The 18,964-nt window shown below is 49.0% G+C and overlaps 2 protein-coding genes across 2 annotated transcripts; both read right to left on the bottom strand.

Moving 5' to 3' along the window:
* Positions 1-6,980: 6,980 nt before the first annotated feature.
* Positions 6,981-12,730, bottom strand: pde9ac (phosphodiesterase 9ac). The gene is made up of 19 exons (XM_029172517.3): positions 12,606-12,730; positions 12,364-12,460; positions 11,557-11,627; positions 11,229-11,306; positions 11,046-11,089; positions 10,855-10,909; positions 10,563-10,633; positions 10,396-10,483; positions 10,235-10,316; positions 10,083-10,157; positions 9,925-10,011; positions 9,746-9,850; positions 9,513-9,595; positions 9,222-9,378; positions 9,035-9,148; positions 8,832-8,936; positions 8,613-8,741; positions 8,448-8,543; positions 6,981-7,924 (listed from the first exon to the last, which is right to left on the bottom strand). Exons 2-19 carry the CDS (start codon positions 12,430-12,432, stop codon positions 7,874-7,876), a joined length of 1,560 nt encoding a protein of 519 aa, XP_029028350.1. The 5' UTR covers positions 12,433-12,460; positions 12,606-12,730; the 3' UTR covers positions 6,981-7,873.
* Positions 12,731-14,107: 1,377 nt separating this feature from the next.
* hepacama (hepatic and glial cell adhesion molecule a) lies at positions 14,108-18,721 on the bottom strand. The gene is made up of 7 exons (XM_029172518.2): positions 18,472-18,721; positions 16,716-17,063; positions 16,361-16,642; positions 15,425-15,515; positions 15,160-15,227; positions 14,989-15,059; positions 14,108-14,885 (listed from the first exon to the last, which is right to left on the bottom strand). Exons 1-7 carry the CDS (start codon positions 18,581-18,583, stop codon positions 14,523-14,525), a joined length of 1,335 nt encoding a protein of 444 aa, XP_029028351.1. The 5' UTR covers positions 18,584-18,721; the 3' UTR covers positions 14,108-14,522.
* Positions 18,722-18,964: the final 243 nt, after the last annotated feature.

The following is an 18,964-nucleotide window of genomic DNA, read 5'->3' as shown; positions in this document are numbered from 1 at the left end:
GCGTGTTTGACTCTGACATGTTTTACGATCACCGACGACACCCGCTCTGCTGAGAGCATCTGTCAGGTACTGTTCAGAGACAGTCCTCTGTAGATTCACGGGTTCTAGCTGAAGCCGGAGGTGACCCCCCCGAATGTGGCGGCACCGGAGCGGCCGGCGGAGGCCGAGAGGCGGCCGCTTCAGTGGAGGGGAAAACAAACAGAGAGACCATAAAGCAGAGCAAACATTGTTAGCGGACTCGGGCACGACGAACCGGGGGCCTGATGGACTGGAGGAGTGGGAGTCAGGCAAACACACGTCTTTGTGAGGGAGTCCTCAAGTATTCAGTAGCCGGGCTGTAGCTCGGCGTTCATACGACTGCAGGGTGAACTCTGAGCAACAATGGGCTGATGGGATGCGTGTCAGCGCCTTTGTCTGTTTGACAGAATCCTCCTAAGCCGTGGACAACTTTCTTGAGATTCATCCCTTTATGTAGGAGCAACAAGCGTCTTGCGCTTTTCTGTTACACTCGGCCTAAGTTGAGTTTACACACACACACACACACACACACACACACACACACACACATGCAAACAGTCCAAAGTGCGGCAGCATCGGTGGCGGTTTTGCCTGCAGTGACACACACTTTGCAGATAGCAAAGACAGACGCTGTGTACACTGTGTTTATGATTAACCAGCGATTGCCGTAATTACGGCGGCGATAAGCGCCGCGCCGCCAACCGCCGACCTCACTGACGCGGGAACACGACTGTGCAGAGGTGGCGAGCAAGCGAAAGTGTCAATCATATCACTCAAACCATCAGAGGTGGCTGGCTCAGGTACATGTGGCCATTTTGTTGTGATCTCTTCCCCCTCCCCCTCAGCCACTCAAGGCCCGGTTCTGCTGGAGGCCTTCGACGAGAACAGCACAGTCGTCAACAAAGAAGACGTTTCGGAGCGCGCTGCTATTGCTTGAGGATTAACCTCCAGTAAGTAAATATCCGCTGCGCCTTAACCTTTTTATTGTAAACAAAGCCTCCTCGGGGTTTGGTGACAGACATTGAGTCTATTTGTGAGGTATTTGGCTTTTTTAACACCACATTCCTGTTTTGTGTGTGTTTACATTCGGTGGAGGATTTGTGCCACCCAGACGGTGCCTCCCACCAAAGCAACAATGTCAAGTCAGTGAACTAAACAGGTTTGGGACCAGCCCGATGCAGCTCAGTGAATGAATGAAGAGCATATTCCTCCACACGTGTTGCTTTTAAAGCTGGAATCCAAAAGTCTGCACAACGGAGGACAATATTTTCATTGTGACTTGATCACCGTCACATGCAGCCACACAGTAATGCCCCTAATGCTGCGCGCCTGGATGCCATATTTGTCTCCGTAATGGTTTGCTTGAACAACGTACTCCGTAATAATAAAACCTCCAGAACCAACAGGCTGATGATGTTTCACCTCTCATGGTGCACAATGAGGACAAAAGGCGGGGGTTTTCAACGCTGATCACCCCCTCAGACTGATGCCAGAGGTGTTTGTGCGCCTACGCGTGTGTTTCACTGTTTGGGGCTGTGTACTGTATTTACACAAGGATCGCAGCAGATGAAATCAGGCTGCTTCCCGCTGCTCTGATGACAATTTCGCGGCTGCTTCTTTTCTTCCCTGTTTCACCGCTTTGCCTGCAGTTCCTGAAAATATCCCCTTACACGCGTGGGGGGCTCCGGGGCCACGGTGACCCGTTTGGAGCCCAGGCGTGGATGGAAAATGTGTGGAGGGGGTGGACGGTGATGGGGAGGCAGTGAAACCAAGGCAGGAGACGCTCCTTTATGAATGGATGAAACACATGACGGGCAGCTGCTTCGGGTGGAAGGAGTTAAACGCTGCCAAAGCAACTTTACTTACTAGGATTGAGACCAAAACCATAGTAAACCCGAATTCAACAACAAGCCTACAGTATAAGGGACCAAACCAAGACAAGACCCTTTGAAATAAAAGTCAAATTTGAAAAATTGCTAAATGAACCACTAATTCCTTATTAACACCATCAGCAAAGAGTTTACATGTAGTGAAGTGTTATTACTGTTATTACGGTGTCATTACTCACGTTATGATGTTCTGTGTTTGATCTTTGTGTTTCATCATTTATGGGACCCTTCAATTTGATCCCTTGCCAGTAAAATACTGCGTCCAGTCATCGGATGATTTAACTGTAACACGATCTTTGACATCAGAGTAACACATGGATACAGTCTGTTGATCCGGGATTATTTGGCGCTACTCACCACGAGACTGGCATCCAGATGTTCCTGCATCACCACCAGCAAGGAAACACGTTCAAAGGGAAACTAGAGCGAAATAACAGCCGGCGGATGATTAACCCCTGCCTGTCCAAGAAAAGCATCCCGTCACAAATGCTTCCTCGTCTTGCACAATCAGGCGTGTTATGAAAGAGCTCCCTGGAAATTCCCATGGAGATAATGACAGAGAGAGGGAGGGGGGCGAGATACGGGGGAGAAGAAAGGTTCTAGTGAATTGTAAAAATAAATAAACATGTTTGGGCGCATGGCTTGGAGCATTAAACCCCACAATGAGAATCTTTCCTGGCAGAGTCCCAGCAGGAGATGAAAGACGAGCCGCCTGTCATTTATCTCTCCCCATTGTGGCAGGTGAAAGCTGCCGTGATCCAATAGCTAAGGTGGAGCCGCCTTTCTTTTCATTTCCACCAGATGCATAGACAAACACTTTGAGCATCGATGTGTCACCATGGAAATAACAAGTCCTTAATCTCCCCTGTAGCAACACAGACACATCCATGCTACATCCATGCATCTTAACAGACAGTCCGACTGTAGCCAGTGTCGATGCGGGAAGTTTAGGACGACACAGTCAATCGTCTTCGGCCAAGAAAACTTCACAAGCTCTTTCTTCATCAGATGGTGTTGATTAAAGGTTTGATTCTGAGGAAGCACGTGACTCAGAAAACATCTGTTGGGGACATAGAAACGTTTTCCTCTTTATTTAATCACATAATTTTATTATTAGTCATAGCCTGCAGGACTAGAAAATATTGCTATTTGACAGTGGGAGGCATTTAATAAAGTTTCAGGGGAGCAACTCAGAGGTGAATCACTGAACGTGGAAACTTCTGCAATTAAACCTCCTTTGGGACAGAGAGTATCAGTTCATGTTTTCTACATGGCTGTGGTTGTGAAAGTGCTGAAGTTCACACAGTTTCATAAATGCTGCTCAGTTTATATTTGAATCCTGTTCTTTAAGACACTGCAGCATCCATTTGTTCTCTGTGGACCTCAAGTCAAATGAGTGAAGCTGTGAGAACTGGCACAAAGGGTGTTAGGACTGTGTGTGATGCAAGGAGGACCTGAAACCACCTTGGGGAGACACAACGCAGACGTTTGGACACTGTCGACGCTCACGAAACCCATTTTAGCCTTCAAAAATATGACAATCACAATAGCGGAAGGAGACCAAAACAGAGCTACAAGAAAATAAATATTCACCCGTATCTGATTTTTAACCAACGTCAAAGGTGATAAATACAGATCAAGTTAAGCGCATCTGTCAAATTCTACTGCAAACACAGTCATTGTCTGAGTTGAGGACTTTATTCTTAGCCGTTAATAAGTGACTAGTGCATCATGAGGAGAAATAATCAACACCCTTATCAAAGTCAAAAGCTGGCACAAGACTTGCATAAAGACAAGTGTTCTCACCCTGAATCCCAGCCTTGTTCCACTTATACTTTCCTTTTCCCGGGCGTTCGCCGTATCGCCGTGTATCGCGCCGGCTGCTATTCATACAGATAAGAGGCCAGTGTAATTGCCATGCGGCCCATCAGACGCGACGCGGCCGCTGATGTGCTGCCAGCACACAATCAAGATGCCTGCTGGAGATTATGGCTGTGCACAAACAGTTGCGGCCCCTCGTTCAGCGGCTGTCGGGCCTCTTTCACGGCCTGGGATTAGCATTGAACTGTCAGCTTCCAGACTGTGCTCACTGAGTGGATGAGTCTGGAACAAAAGAAGGAGACAAACAAAAACACAAGTCCTGGCTAATCAGCGCCCCAGCGCAGCGCTTCTATGTCATACGCCAGTTAGTACGTACAGTATATGTGTATAGACTGGACTTGGAGAACCGTTAATCACGTTGCTTCTCCCGTGAAAAAAGCAGCAAACCAGTAAAACGTCTATCTGGAAGGTTGTAAAGTGTGAGTGAAGGGAAAGAGTGAGGGAGTTTTTACAATAGTGGGTTTATGTGGGCAGACTTTCATTAAAGCAGAAAAAATACGTGACACTTTAAATGGTAAATATAAAATAAGTGCTTTTGTTTTGACAGACGGGTGAATGATGAGGAACTAACCACAGAACTGAACCAAACTGTGACCGCATGGAACAAACAGCCTTCAATGGTTGTAAAAAAAAAACACACACAATGGTGAACTTTGAGCAAGTCTAATTTGCACAGACAGTGTGTGGACTGAACTAAACTAGACTGAACTTCTTTTAAGGAGGAGGAACAGCTGAGTGAGGGCAGACGGGTGGTTGGCGACGCTAATGCTAAAATGCTAACGGAGCATGAAGTCCGGTCACAGGTAAACGGAGACAAACATGCAGGCTGAGGTACAATAGTTCTCTGAGAAGTATCAGTGGAGGTACTGGAAGCTGCTGCAGAGGTTCTAGCCTGCATCAGGCAGCGTGGCATGCAGGCGACAGACACTGGAGCTGGGAGGGGGAACCGTACGGGCTCCACTCTGGAAACCAGATCCTTCCATATTTACATAAAGCTGGTGTTTCCTTTGTCGGTTCACCTCCCGTGACCTCGAAGAGAACGGTGACATTCTCACTGTATGTGATATGGTAATAGATATTGCAGGGCGAGTTTGGTGAGAATGTCCTTATTATGGTTCCTGAGTGGGTTTGAACTCGGTAGAAACGCGTCGGTTTTCACCTTACAGTGTTTCTTGGGTGCAATCAGTGTGTTTACAATGAAATCCTGCACCTGCAGCTTTAACTCCGCGTCTTTCTGACAGTTTGTGACAGAAACGCAGATTTATTTTACGGATGTCGGATGAGGTCGTGCTTTTTAATCAGGACAACATTTCGAGGAGCGTTGTGAAAGAGATCAGGACCCTAAATTAAAGCAGACGCTTGTTTTTTTTTTTCTTTCATGTCCTGCCATTGTGAACGTTAAATCTCTGGGAGAAGGGAAGAAAAACAGTTTTGATGTGGTGCACAGATTTACACCATCTGACACTGGTCTTTGTTTCCGCTGCCGCAGAGTCTTTAGTCTCTGACAGAGAGACACTGAAGCTAACGACCTTCTGACCTTTGACTCGTTGCCATTCTTGTCAGGGACGTTTGCTGTCTGCAGCCAGTTCAGCTTGTGCCTTCACAGTCCGACGGTCCGGCGACGGACCGGAGCATTCTCCTGAGTGTAGGAGGCGGGGGAACGTCTGCAGGGGTCTTCGCCGCCTCTCCCACAGGCTCGTCTTTGTCCGAGTGGTGTGTTTGAGGACAGGTCCGCGCCCTGCAGTTGTCTGGTCAGCGGGGAAAAGGCCGCGCCGACAAACACAAAAGCAGAATTTTGGCTCCAAATCCCGCCGCTCGCAAATCAGTCCATTCAGATTACAGTAAAAGCAGATGCTGGAAGTACATAATGAAGAGCAGATTAATAGACGGTACAGTAATAAAGCCGAAAGGTCAGACAGAATTTATGAGAGTTTTACAGGACATGTGTTTCACATTTTACCCAGCTTCCTATAAAAGTAGGCCACGGATCATCTATGTCTTCCTGCTGCAAGTTTTCAATTTCAGACACACAGGCACACACACACACACACACACACACACACACACACACACACACACACACACACACACACACACACACACACACACACACACACTGTAACTGCTGGAAGAGCTCACGCTGGGAGGAATTCTCTGCAGTGTGTTCTGACCCGGGAACGGAGTGCGTAACAGTGGGAGTGGGGGAGGACACACTGGAAGACTGAGAATAACATTTTTCTTAGTTATGGCCAAAGCTCTAAATTCCATCGGTGGATTCGCCTTTATTTCACAAGAACACCCATGACGCCAGCCAAGCTTCTCAGGAACCGCTTCAAGAGCTGTTCATATCAAGCGTCACCCATCTCCGTTAGTACAGTTGCTGCCATCTCGCTCTGCCTTACATCCCATACAGTCAAGTCAAAGCAGGCTAATGCGTCTGTACACAAAGCAGCAGTGGGTGCGCTGTGCTGTCCTCTGTGGGCTCCTGTGCAAAGTGAATATTTGATCAGATTGGAACATTCCTGCACCGGTTTACCTGGTGAGCCCCAGTAAAACTGAACTGAAAGCTGGATCAAATTCCCTTTTCTGTGCAGTTAGTTCCAACTCTCCCCTGGATCAGAGTCAGGATTTGTTAGACCACCCATGCAGATCTGTGGGCCATGACGGTGGAAGCCTGGGGAAGCACCTGCACACTTCATATAGATACAAGTGCATTTGTGCTCCAATACTAAACCCCGGGGACTTATAGGCAGAACACAAAGGGAGCATTAGTCTCCAAGCCTTCATTTGTTTTTCCCTTTTGTTCATTTCATTTTTTAATCATCTTAGCTATTTCAAACGACCCAAAGGCCCAATCATTTATCCACCATCTGATGATTTTATTGTGAAAAATAACAAGCGTAACAAGGCTCTTAAAATTCAGATCAAGACAAAGAGCACTTGCCCAAACATCTTCCCTGCAATTCTGAAAATGATCTTACTGTAAAAAAGAGAAAGTGCTACTGAGCGGAACATGTTCCAAGATCCTAATCAAATCTGCCACACCTTCTGCACATGCAACGATCTGACACTGTGTCAGTCCAGTGTGAGGAAGAAGAATAGCCACCATCAAGCTCCTTTAATGAGCATCGCACCCAAAACTGGGAGAATTTGCATAACACAAGCGACACAATAAGACACTTTGAGGCGTAATAAAAGTCATTCACCAGGTTTTTATTCACGTTCCTTTAATCGGTGAGCGCTCGGCATCACAATCCAAGAAGACGTGTGCGTTCCTGCAGGTTCATTTCCAAACGCCCTGTCACGCTATGTGGGGAAGGTGATGGGCAATTACATCCATTCAGGCTGCACACAAACACGAGTGCGCTCGCTCGCTTTCCCTCGTTCTCGGATGCCAGAACAACGTGCGGTTCCTCTTTTTCGTGCATTCGAGACGATCGGGCCTAAAAGCACACAACTCACAAAGAAGAACGACAAACACAGCATGGGCAACAAGAAGGACTGATATGGAGCAAGCTACAGGCTGTACACAAGGCCAAAGCTGAAGAGAATATCTTTGGTAATACATGCTGTGCTATGATACCCCGCTTAATATCCCACTGGGGATATGTCCACCCATTCAAGTTGTCTAAAACCAAAAAAAAGACTGATGAAATCACGGTGCAGCTGGAGGAACCCTTCCAGACCTGATCTGGCTCAGAGAGGCTAAGGGACAGGGAGGAGGGCGTGTGTGGGTGGGAGATAAGTGGCACCTTTGTGCGTAGCATAATGAGCTAGTTTTCAACACGTGCTGGCTGATTCCATCCATCCAGTCGAAAAGGCAGCAATAGAAGGTTGCTTGAACGCCTCTCTGCAGGCTCAGGTTAGAGACGTGCAGGTCCTGCACCACCCTCACGAGGTTGGTCATTGCCCCAGAACATCAAATTAGCAGAGAGGCCCACAAACACAGCGAGGTCGCCAGGTCCCTCTGTGGTACAGTAAACACTAAGTCGCTAAGTCAAAGGTCACAGTGTGAAGCTTTGACGTCTATGTTTAGGAGAGTCTTCTCGTGGCCTCCTGCGCTGTCCGTCGCCCCCAAATCGTCTTCACTCGCATTTTTTCAAGCCTTTCGTGGGTTTGATCACGAATGAAGAATCCTGATAAGAGATAACAGTTCATAATAAAGTTTGTTTGGTTTAAGGGCAGAGTTCAGTATGTAGTCATCTAGTCCCAACCTCTACTTACATCACTCACTCTGCACAGCTCACTTCTACTTCCCACCTAATGACATAGTTTTCCCTTTTCCTCCTGTTAGCGGGTTTGTTTGGCCCCTAAATGTGTGAATGGGTTTGACAGCCATTGTTTTGGACCGGTATGAACGTTTAAATGATCTGCTTCCTGTCTAGACAAGACACGCTAGCAGCTCTGGACCTGTGAGGTTTGCCTGTGATGGCTGCAAATACAATCAAATGGAGCTCATCCTGTCATGTTTGAGACACACCGTAAGATCAGACATGAAATTATACATGATTATACGCTAATAAAAATGATTGTAGAAACATATTTTGATTATTTCATAATAATTTTTGTCAGACAGACAGACAGACAGACAGACAGACAGACAGACAGACAGACAGACAGACAGACAGACAGACAGACAGACTCGTATGAATGTCTTACCTCTGTCATGGCGTCGTCTAACTGTTTTAGCTCCTCGTAGTGGTCACGGGAGTCTCTCAAAGGTTGAACCATGATCTCTTCAATCTGAGGAAACAGCTAGTGGAGTGTCGTCCATTCATTAGACACAGTAGCTTCACACATGCGGCCATTTTTGAGACGTCTCACCTTCATGACCGTCTCAAACATGGGGATGAGGACGAACTTAATGAATCCGATTTGCGCAGTGGGTTTGGTGACTTTGTCTCGGTCCATGAAGGGAGCGACCGGCAGCCCCTCAGACTTCTCCCTGTCGCTCTAGAAGGGACGGAGACAGATGCACGGGCGTCAAAGCCAGTGGAAGCAGCTCAAGGGCGCACGGTAAGCGAACTGTTTGACTGCAGCCACCTGCATGAAGTACTCCTCCAGCAGACAGTCCACCCACGGCTCGGCCACCTCGGTCGGCCTCACCTCGTTGGAAATATCACAGCACTTGATCAAAACCATCTTCAGCTGGAAACAAAAGGACACAAATAACCAAGAACCATGTTCCCCACGTCTCTAATGAAACTGACAAAGCAAAGGCTGAGGTCAAACCTATGAATACATACACAGGTCACATGCTCTTCACTGGTGAAGTCGAAGCCGTCCACCTTTCGCTTGAAGGAGTCCAGTATGTCTCCGTGTTTGGCCATGTCCGTGGCCAGGATCAGCGTGATAATGGCCTGTGTGTACAACGGCAGTATCAGATCACCTGCTGGAGGTTTCATGGGATTAATTAAAGCGGCGTCCACACACCTGCCTGATGTGTCTGAAGGCGTCGGCGTCCACGTTGGCGAAGATGTTGCACTCGGGGAGCGACAGGATCTGGAAGGCCACGGCGCAGTGGTGGTTCTCCAGCGGTGAGATGTCGTTGTAGCGCACGGCCAGCTCCGTGCGGGCGTTGATTTGGTACCTGACGGCCGCACGGCGGACGCGCTTTGAGTTGGTCTAGTTTGTGAAACTTCAACCTGGATAACCTGAATGAGTGTGTTTTGGAAACAGAGGTTTCCCCTGTCTGTTAACGCCCCTACTGGAGCTGAGTCTTACGTGTTGTTGTAGCCGGGGTGGTCCAGGTCATGACAAACGGCCGCTGTCATCAAAATGCCCATGTCTGTGGGAGACAGCTTCTCCTGGATGAGCGTGCGCATGTAGGGGGTTATTAAAAAAATCTGATAAATAATAATTATGTCTTAATCGGCCAACGGGTTGAACCGTCCGGCCTGTAATTTAGCCAAAGGATTCTCTCGACACGCACGGCGCTGACAGAAGGTGCAATTTACCCGCAGGCCGCAGAGGTGAATCATGCCGTACATCATCTGGCTCACACAGAAGCAGTGACGAAAGTTGTGGAAAGGGTTGTTCCGGTAGTTCTCCTGAATCGCCAACTGCAACGACAGGAGACGGCTCAGAACTCCCGCCGCGCACGCTTCGATCTGCAAGTGCACTCAGTGCGACGTACCAGCCATCGCTTGAGCGTGATGGGGTTCATGTTGAGCTCCTTCACCAGGCCCAGGTCATGGTACATGTACTCCAGGCAGCTCAGCATCTGCAACATGGAGGCACAGTCGGACATGAAGCACCTGGATGACGTGGGAAGAAGCTGGCGCACCAACAGACCTCGTTGTGTTCCCAGTGCCAGACGTCAAACGTTGGCTTCTTCAGCGCCTCCACAGTCTCTCGGGACAGCGTGTACTGTAAATGCCAGAGTGTTCAGAACACCGGTGTGACGTTTGTAACGGTGGCGACCAGAAGCGTGACCACGGACCAACCTTGGGGTAACTGGGGACGTCCCTCCTGGGCGTCACCTTCCTGCCGTCGTCCGAGAGGCCGTACTTGCAGGAGCAGTTTCCTCTGGGGTCAAGACATTGTGAAGCAGCGGTTAGCTAGTTGTGTTAGCGGCGCGCTCGCCCTCGCACCGCGTGGACGTCACCTGCCGCCTCCATTGGCGCTCATCTGGTCTCGCAGCTTTTTCACGTCGTTCTTGCACCTCTCGATCTCCACCGCCTTCAGGCCCTCCACTAAGAAAGGACGGCAGACGGCGTCAGAGCCCGACCTCCCTGTTGAACGCCTGCGAGCGCGTCCTGAGGGTCAACTCACGCTCCACCCTCTTCTCCAGCGCTGCCAGCCTGTTGGTGACCTCCGTCTTCAGTTCGTTAATGCGAAAGGCCCTGCAAGAAAAACACATCCCAACCACCAGTCATTTGATTTATTGATTATGTGGGTCAAATAAATGTGGGATAAACTGGCACAGTTAAAGCCTAGAAGTGAAAGGACTGGTTGCAGCATAAACTGCTGGCGTGAGGCCCGACTCAGGGATCTGTGTGGGGTTTGTGCCACGTCGGGGAGGAGCAGGCTTTAGGCAACTTAGGGTAAACAAGTGAGGCGTTACCTGCTGAACTGCTCAGCCACCTGTGACAACACGTTCTGAAACACGTCCTCCGTCTCTGCGGGAACACATACAATCCTGCTCAATTACAGTGATTTATTACTTTTTTTTAGTCCCTTCCATGTTGTTGTGGATGATGTGGGACCTTGTGTTTTTGACCTTGACACAGTAAAACCTTGTCTTAATACGTTTACCTTCATGTTGACTCGTAGCCACGGGGACAACTTTGTACAAAAAACTGTATGGAAAAGCAGATTTGTTATTTGCATCTGCAAAAGTTGCTGAAAGTTACTAAATGCACTTTGGGGTGAGTTTAAATTTTCCCAGGTTTGAAAGTTAGGATGTTTATTAGCTCATAAAGCGTGTTTGTATAGTACTTTGCAGAGTTGGTGGGCATGGTGGGATCTATGGACACCGAAGCCCCGTCTGGGTCCACCAGCATAATGGCAGTGTTCCTGTCAGGACATGATTAGAGGAAAAGCAGCGAAAGTGAATGTACTCTGAGCTGTATTTAGTCTCCCTGCCCTCATTCCTTTCTACTGGACCCATTAATAAACCCCATTGTCTAGATTGAAGGGTCACAAAGAAGCAGAAGTAGATTATATTAGTTAATATTCTAATCATATCATGGCATAATATAATAATACACTACTGGTAGCCCTCCTGTGTTGTATTGTATGACGCAGGAGCAAACATACAACAAACCTGGCAATGTTAGACGAGGACCACAGAAGCTCCCTGAGGTCCTGTGGGCTGCAGTGTCGGCTGAAGACCACCTGTGAACACGCAAAACAATGCTGATAATGATGATTTCGTCCAGGTACGGATGAGCGAGCGCCAGAGGAAGCTACGTGAGAGAGAGGAACAGAGAGGAACTCAGAGCTTCACTACTAGAAGGTCTTCGGGTCGCCAGATCAGCCAGTGTGTCGTGCATGTCTTCGCCTGGGAAGCAGAAGGTCCCAGGTTCAAGTCTCGCTTCTGGCACCAGGTGTGTCCTTGAGCAAGACTCTTCACACCAGCTCCCGGACAGCTGCACCATGGATGACCAATGCTTCCCCCAGGAGAATGGTTAGTCTGTAATGCTCCTTCCAGTGACGTTCACAAGGTGGAACGTAGTGCGTCACATCTAATTTTAGACCCTCCTCACGTGAAAACAGTCCCCTGATAATAATCGATACTTATTTCAAGACGCTGACTTTATTCATTTTATTCATCACAGATTAACCAATTTCTCACTGGTTTAACTGCAAGGTTGCGTTGATGATAAAACTAAAGTCAGAACAAAATTTGAATGAATGTATCTGTAAATACAAGTTTGGGTATAAACACCCATTTAATGATGAAGTTATAATAATGTAAACGTTGACTGGAGTGATGTAACAAAAATGTATGTGATGCTTGACTAAAACATGGTTGATTCATGACACTTAAACACATACACACATAAACAAGCACCAAGCAACCAGTAGGAATGTTTCAGAACAGTCCAACATGTCCACTGATATACGATACCTTCTGCACCTTCCCATCCACATCCAGGTAGACGGCCTTGGAGCCGTAGGAGGAGGAGCTGGAGCCCATGTCCTCGCTCACTTCTGTGTCAACAAGCCTGAAAAAGACAACCAGAGGCGTTTGAAGAAATGAGTACAGAAGTAAAAACTAGAGCTCGGTGCCATGTTTAATGAAGAGAATAAAACATGACAAAAACAATTGAATCATCTCACGCAAAGCAACAGCACATCTGTCAGACTCACGGTGTCGGAGACGTGGGAGCTGCTGAGGACGAGACACGAGGCTGTGAGTGATGGAGAAGGTGAGGAAGGACACATGTGAGGGAGCCAGAGGGGTATAGCGCATTATGAATTTCACCTGCCCTCTCACCGGTTGCCAGGGGACCGTCGCTATGGAGAAATTAAAGGCAGCTCTAATGTCTTAAGTAGTGGGGGATTTGGTTGGTGCTGATGCCAGATGGGCTGATTTGAAGGGGGCTAAAACATAAAACAGTGATGAAGTAGTGAGAACTCTACTGATACTGACTGGAGAACCCAGCTCCATGTGGGAATGATATGGAATCAGAGGCTTGTGATTGATGGGAGAACGTTTTTTTTTTTGTTTTTTTTTGGTGTCGTGGAGTTGTGTGTAGAGCTAGAGCATCATCTTTTCTTCTTTGTTTATTGACCCAAAGCCAGAGCTCTACTAGTGAATTACCCTCTACACACTATGGACACGTCTGAGCCAAGGCATGAAAAAGAGGCTTCTCTGCTGGGAATCTCACATCAACAGGCTGGTGTGAGCAAGGTGAGAAAACAGACGGGAGGAGGTAATTAATTAGAGACGGGGGGCGTCATACATGAGCTACACACACACACACACACACACACACACACACACACACACACACACACACACACACACACACACACACACACACACACACACACACACACACACACTACGCACATGCAAAGGCCATGCTGCTCTCCAGGGTCTAATTAGTCCTCAGCCACACTGGAGCACAGACTGACCACGGCTGCACAGACTGGATGGCTAATATCCAAATGCAAGATCAAAACGGATTAGGAGCATTTTCCAGGCTTAGTGAGATCCACCCACTCCCATCGTCTCAGGACGTTTCCGTTTCCCTACATGTGCTCACATCGTCGTGTTGTGCGCCAAGGAAGAAATGGTGAGTGGAACAAAGGCAGCAAAGCCCTGATCAAAACATCAAAACAGAGGGTGTGATTCGCTGCTTATGCAACCAGAGGACTCATCACACTGTAACAGCAGTTTTACTAATTTTCATCACAAAAGATGCAGCTGGACATCTGAAGGGTGCCCATCCATCCATCCATCCATCCATCCATCCATCCATCCATCCATCCATCCATCCATCCATCCATCCATCCATCTATCTATCTATCTATCTATCTATCTATCTATCTATCTATCTATCTATCTATCTATCTATCTATCTATCTATCTATCTATCTATCTATCTATCTATCTATCTATCTATCTATCTATCTATCTATCTATCTATCTATCTATCTATCTATCTATCTATCTATCTAACCTGAGTGGAGTAAGTGTAAGGCCTCTAACGATATGTGAGGGCGACATCTAATGGTCTAGAAAGAAATTACGAGCTTATGTTGGAACAGGAGGCCAAAGACTGATGAAAAGGAAGAAGTGACTTTATCACTGCCTGTGAGTGTTATAGGTGTGATTATTAGACCTAATACAGACATACTCAACATGATTTAAAGTGTTTTATTACCTTAGGTGCAGTGACATAGTACGATACAAATACAGTTTGTGTTTTAAAACTGAGAGCAAAATATGGTGAAAATGCTTTACTGTTTCAGCATCATACACAAAAACACTATATGCGGATGCACAGGGTATGTAACTTTCATATGGGAGAATATTAACATAAACTACAACTTATTTATTATAAAATATTTATCATCACCTTTAATAAACCACTAAAGACATACCATCATAACCAGAAAGAAAGAAATGATAAATACTGGAACAGGGAAACAAAGAATTAGATGAAGGTAAATCAATCTCTTATTCTAGTGCATCACGTCCATTATCCTTAAGCAGGACACAGCAGTAGGCCCAGAAACTATACATGTACTTTACATATCACAGAATGAAAGTATGCATCACTGCTGTGGTGGACAGTGAGTCTGGTCGCTGGCATCTGGACACTCTGCCTCGACCGGCATGTGGCTGGTCGGGATGCCCACGGGGGGGCGGACCTTCCTTATTGGGCTGAAGCTGCGTGGAGACGAGCCTGGGGAGTGGGCCGGGGAGGGGACGGAGCGCAGGGAGGGCCCGGGGGGCAGGTGGGGGGGGAGCTGAGCCAGCGGAGAGGGGCTGCGGGGGTACCGGCGTGGGGTCGACCAAATGGGCCGTTCAGTTCTGTTGGCAGAGGGCGGGAGGACCGGAGCGTAGGCGACGGGGATGCTGATCTCTGATTGGCCGACAGCGTTGCCGGGACACTCCTCCAGACGCTCCAGAGTCTCCTACACAAAGTGACAGGACGGATGAGACTAATATAATAATGGATGACTTGTTGGTCCACCACTGTAGATCAGAGTGAATATGTGATGAGAGCATGTCACTCACATCTTCATTGAGAACATACAGAGGCATGGGACTCCTGCGATCAAGCGTGCTGGGTTTGGGCACAACATCAACTGAGCCAAAAATCACATGCATGAATAAATTAATTGCATCTTTGTGGAAGTTCGCTAAAAGAATGAATACACGTGTGCACAGGCCGTCAGCGCTGCTCACCGTCGTGGCCGTTTTCATTCTGCTCCACGTAGATGGGAGCTCTCTGGGGAACGGGTCGATGCTTCTTCCTGCAGCAAGAACAACACAACGAGTCTAAAGCTCGACACATTCACACCAACAGGGTCAACACTTGAAGTTATGCAGAAGAGCAGCGCACGACGACCCTATGGAGCCAATCAGGATTCCAGTCACATCTTCGAGCACAATATCAAAGGAGACAGAGGAGGGGGAGAAGAACGAGGAGGGAGGACAGAGCTGCTCTTACTTGGAGGGTTTCCAGCAGGCGCACACCGTCACCAGGGTGATGAGGAGGAATATGCCCCCAGTGGACAGGATGATGTACAGCGAGCTTCTTCCTAAACCAGAGCATGCGGAGGCAGACGGACAGACGGGCGGAGGCCCGGGTTAATAGGGCAGCTTCCTACTGGCGGAGCCGCCGATCTGCAGCTCTGACGGCACAGATGCAACGTTAACCGGAAGCTGGAGCTTGAACAATGCTCGCCTTCTCTCCTTCTCGCAAAGTCTCCCCAGCGTTGGCGCGTAGAAGCTGCAGGGGAGCAGCGCGTTATAGTGAGGCAAAGCGCAAAGGGGGGGGGGGGGTGTTTGATGATGGACCTCCTCATAAATACCTGTCTATTCATTAGTCCTGTCTCTCGCTCTCTCACTCACTCTCTCTCTCTCTCTCACCCCCTCTCTCTCTCGCTCACTCTCTCTCTCACTCTTTATCACGGAGAGCGGCGATACGAGAGAGGAATAGAGAGAGTAAGAAGAGCGAGATGAAAAGATAGAGATATAGAAAAGGAGAGAGAGAGATTAGAGAGAAGAGAGAGAGAAAAGTAGAGAGGACAGAGATAGGATAGGAGAGAGGAGAAATGAAGAAGAGACTATAGCAAGAGAGGATCTCTAGATAGAGAGAAATAGAGTCTAACTCTCTTCTTCTCTCGCCCTATCCTATCTTCTCTCTCTCTCTCTCTCTCTCTCTCTCTCTCTCATGCCTGGCGCCCAGTACCAGCCATTCGGAGCCAACTCCGCTGCTGCTCACGGCTGGGTTTGTAACCAGCATTGTTAGAGTCAGACGGGCCCCTCCAGCGTGACTGCCGTGCCGGTGTCGGGTATGAAGCTCCGTTCCTGTACCCGGTCACATAACAAGCGTTACATCACGGGTCCCCCCCCCCCCGTAGCCGTAACCGGCGCCACCTACTGTAGACGGTGAGGCGGACCGGCGCGCTCCGCGCGCTGCCGATGGGGTTCTCGGCGGCGCACACGTACACGTCGTCGTCGGACATGAGCACGCGCGCGATGGTCAGCACCTTGCGGTCGTGCGAGAGCAGCAGGCGCGAGTCGTTGGCCAGCAGCGCGCCGCCCTTCAGCCAGCTGTACGCGGGCTTGGTGCCGTTCTCGTGGGAGCAGTGCAGGTGGAAGTGCTCGCTGTACTCCAGCACGGACGACGCCATCATCTGGATGTAGGGTTTGGACACGGGCACTGTGGGCGACAGGGCAGGGTCACGGCGGGCCGACGCCGCCGGCGTCTCGTGACAGCGCGTGCGGATGCGTACCGTCCACGGTGAGCTCCACGCGGCGCTCCCCGGTGAAGCTGTCGTCCGTGATGGAGATCTCCACTTCGTACGCGCCCTCGTCCGACAGGCGCAGGTCGTGGAGCAGCAGCGAGCCGTTCTCGAACACCAGGATGCGGCTGCGGTACTCGGGCCTCAGGTTCCCGATGATGTCCGTGCCGATGGACTGCACCACGGTGATGGGCTTGTCCTGGTCCCGCTTCAGCTGCCACTTGATGACGGGCCTGTCGGCGCTGCTGCTGGAGTAGCTGACCGACAGCAGGGCCTCGCGGCCCACCGTGCCCCTCACCGTCTGGGCGTGGCTGGTGACGTTCACGCCCGACCCCTCGCCTTGAAGGACGGGAGACAGTGCACTGCGTCTCCAACTTCATATTCGCTATTCACACACAATCCTGCTGCTTTAAAAACACATTGTCAGCAAAACGCCTTTAGAACAGAGGCGTGAATAAATACATATTATATTTTTAATATCTTTGTAATCTATTATTTAACACACACCCCATGTACAGACCTGTTTTTTCAGTCCCAGTGTTTCCCAGATGACCCCCCACCCGAGAGTTCCTCATGGCCCCGTGTGGTGAACAAGCACCGCACTAATTTTGATTTGTGTTGCCCAGTTCTGCCCGCTCTCCCATGGGGATGCGGGGCTAAGGTATTACAGTGCGAGCCGCATTTCTGCCTTTGTGGAGAGGCCTTGTCTGGGAAACGGAACACACCACAGCTATTATGTTCGCAGTGGAGGTTGCTATAACTCAGCTGCGGCTGGACACACGGTGGCATCCTACTGTTAGGCCTCAGTGATAGAAAGATCAACCCAGGAGAGAGATTGGAGGGGTGGGGGTGGGGGGGTGGAGGGGGGGGGGGTTCTCTGCACTGTTCACTATTCTTTGCAGCGAGGCAGTTAGCAGGGCATCGCCTCATTGCCGTGGCAACCATTTGGTCCGCCTGACAGGGGTTGCCAAGGCGATGGGACAAAGGCCGTGATTGTTGGAACTAGTTTCCTTCAGTGAAAAGAGGGAGAGAGAGAGGGAGAGGGAGAGAGAAAGAGGGAGAGACAAAGTCTTTTTATCACTGGTGAAGTTGGAGATAGACACAGGATCCAGTGATTCTAGCGAATCTGACCCGGCTGTGGAAACTGTGTCAGCTGGGATCTTGATACTATTATGAAATCAAACAATACATTTGTGAAGGAAAATTACTTGTTGGGATTTTGACACACGTTTGTCCCCTGGTTGAACTTGGTTCCCACAGACATAAAGCAGCCGCTGACCTGTTTGACCGCTCTCCACACACCTTAATACCCTCACACTCGACCCTTATCTCCCCTTCCCATGCACCTACAACAGCCACTCCACGCTCCTTTGTGCGTTTGATGGGGGACCAGCTACTTTAGAGCACCACCCATGAACGAGGCTATTGAGCTGCGAGACCATGGAACACAAGCCAAACAAAAAAAGGAGAAAACACAGTACATCTTCATCGCGGCACTTTTTTAAAAGAAAGAATAAGTTAATTGAACTTTTAATTAGTTTTAGGGGATAAACAATTTAAAGAGAGCAAAGTGACACATACACATTACATAACAATTGATTGTTAATTGAGTCGGTGGTGTCTACAATAGGCGCAGTATGTGCTGCCTTTGCTAAGAAGAATCTGCTCCGTGTTTGTCGTCTGAGCCACAGACGTCTATGAGATTCTACGCGTTCTCACATCTGTGCAGCTCGAAAGTCTCACTTACCTGCGAGGAGGAGGAGGAGGAGGAGGAAGAGGAGGAGGCCAGCGAGCGTCACCGGTGAAGGAATGTCTGTAAAAGCGTGGCCTGTAGAGGAGGTCTTCCTCTCCACTTTCATCTTGTGTCCTGGGCAGAGTCTTTCTCCCTCGTAGTGAGCATGGTTTATCCACCCCGGGCACGTCCCGCTCCGAGACACACTCTCTCCACTGGCTGCCTGCTGCAACACTGGCCTCTGCCTGGTCACACTGAGCCCCACTCTCCTCACAGCAGCACCCCAGTCACCAGCAACAACGGCCAACTGTGTGTGTGTGTGTGTGTGTGCGTGTGTGTGTGTGTGTATGTGTGTGTGTGTGTGTGTGTGTGTGTGTGTGTGTGTGTGTGTGTGTGTGTGTGTGTGTGTGTGTGTGTGTGACATATTTTAAACTTCACAAACAATAGGGACCTGCAAGAAAGTAATGGTGGTTAACTAACTTAAGTAAGAAAAAGGCTTCTGTGAAAC

Source organism: Betta splendens, chromosome 13, assembly GCF_900634795.4.
Source record: "Betta splendens chromosome 13, fBetSpl5.4, whole genome shotgun sequence".
Taxonomy (NCBI): Eukaryota; Metazoa; Chordata; class Actinopteri; order Anabantiformes; family Osphronemidae; genus Betta; species Betta splendens.
Note: the sequence above shows the minus strand (reverse complement) of the source record. Positions and strands in the feature narration are given on the sequence as shown.

Excerpts from the sequence above, each read along its gene's own strand:
- pde9ac (XM_029172517.3), bottom strand. The coding sequence starts at position 12,432 with ATGGGCTCCAGCTCCTCCTCCTACGGCTCCAAGGCCGTCTACCTGGAT. Across the intron at positions 11,090-11,228 it reads ATGCCCACCAACTCTGCAAA|TTTTTTGTACAAAGTTGTCC; the intron begins GTACTATACAAA and ends TTTTCCATACAG. Across the intron at positions 10,484-10,562 it reads GCTGGAGAAGAGGGTGGAGC|TGGAGGGCCTGAAGGCGGTG; the intron begins GTGAGTTGACCC and ends GTCCTTTCTTAG.
- hepacama (XM_029172518.2), bottom strand. The coding sequence starts at position 18,583 with ATGAAAGTGGAGAGGAAGACCTCCTCTACAGGCCACGCTTTTACAGAC. Across the intron at positions 17,064-18,471 it reads CCTCCTCCTCCTCCTCGCAG|GCGAGGGGTCGGGCGTGAAC; the intron begins GTAAGTGAGACT and ends CCGTCCTTCAAG. Across the intron at positions 15,228-15,424 it reads GCCTGCTGGAAACCCTCCAA|GAAGAAGCATCGACCCGTTC; the intron begins GTAAGAGCAGCT and ends TTCTTGCTGCAG.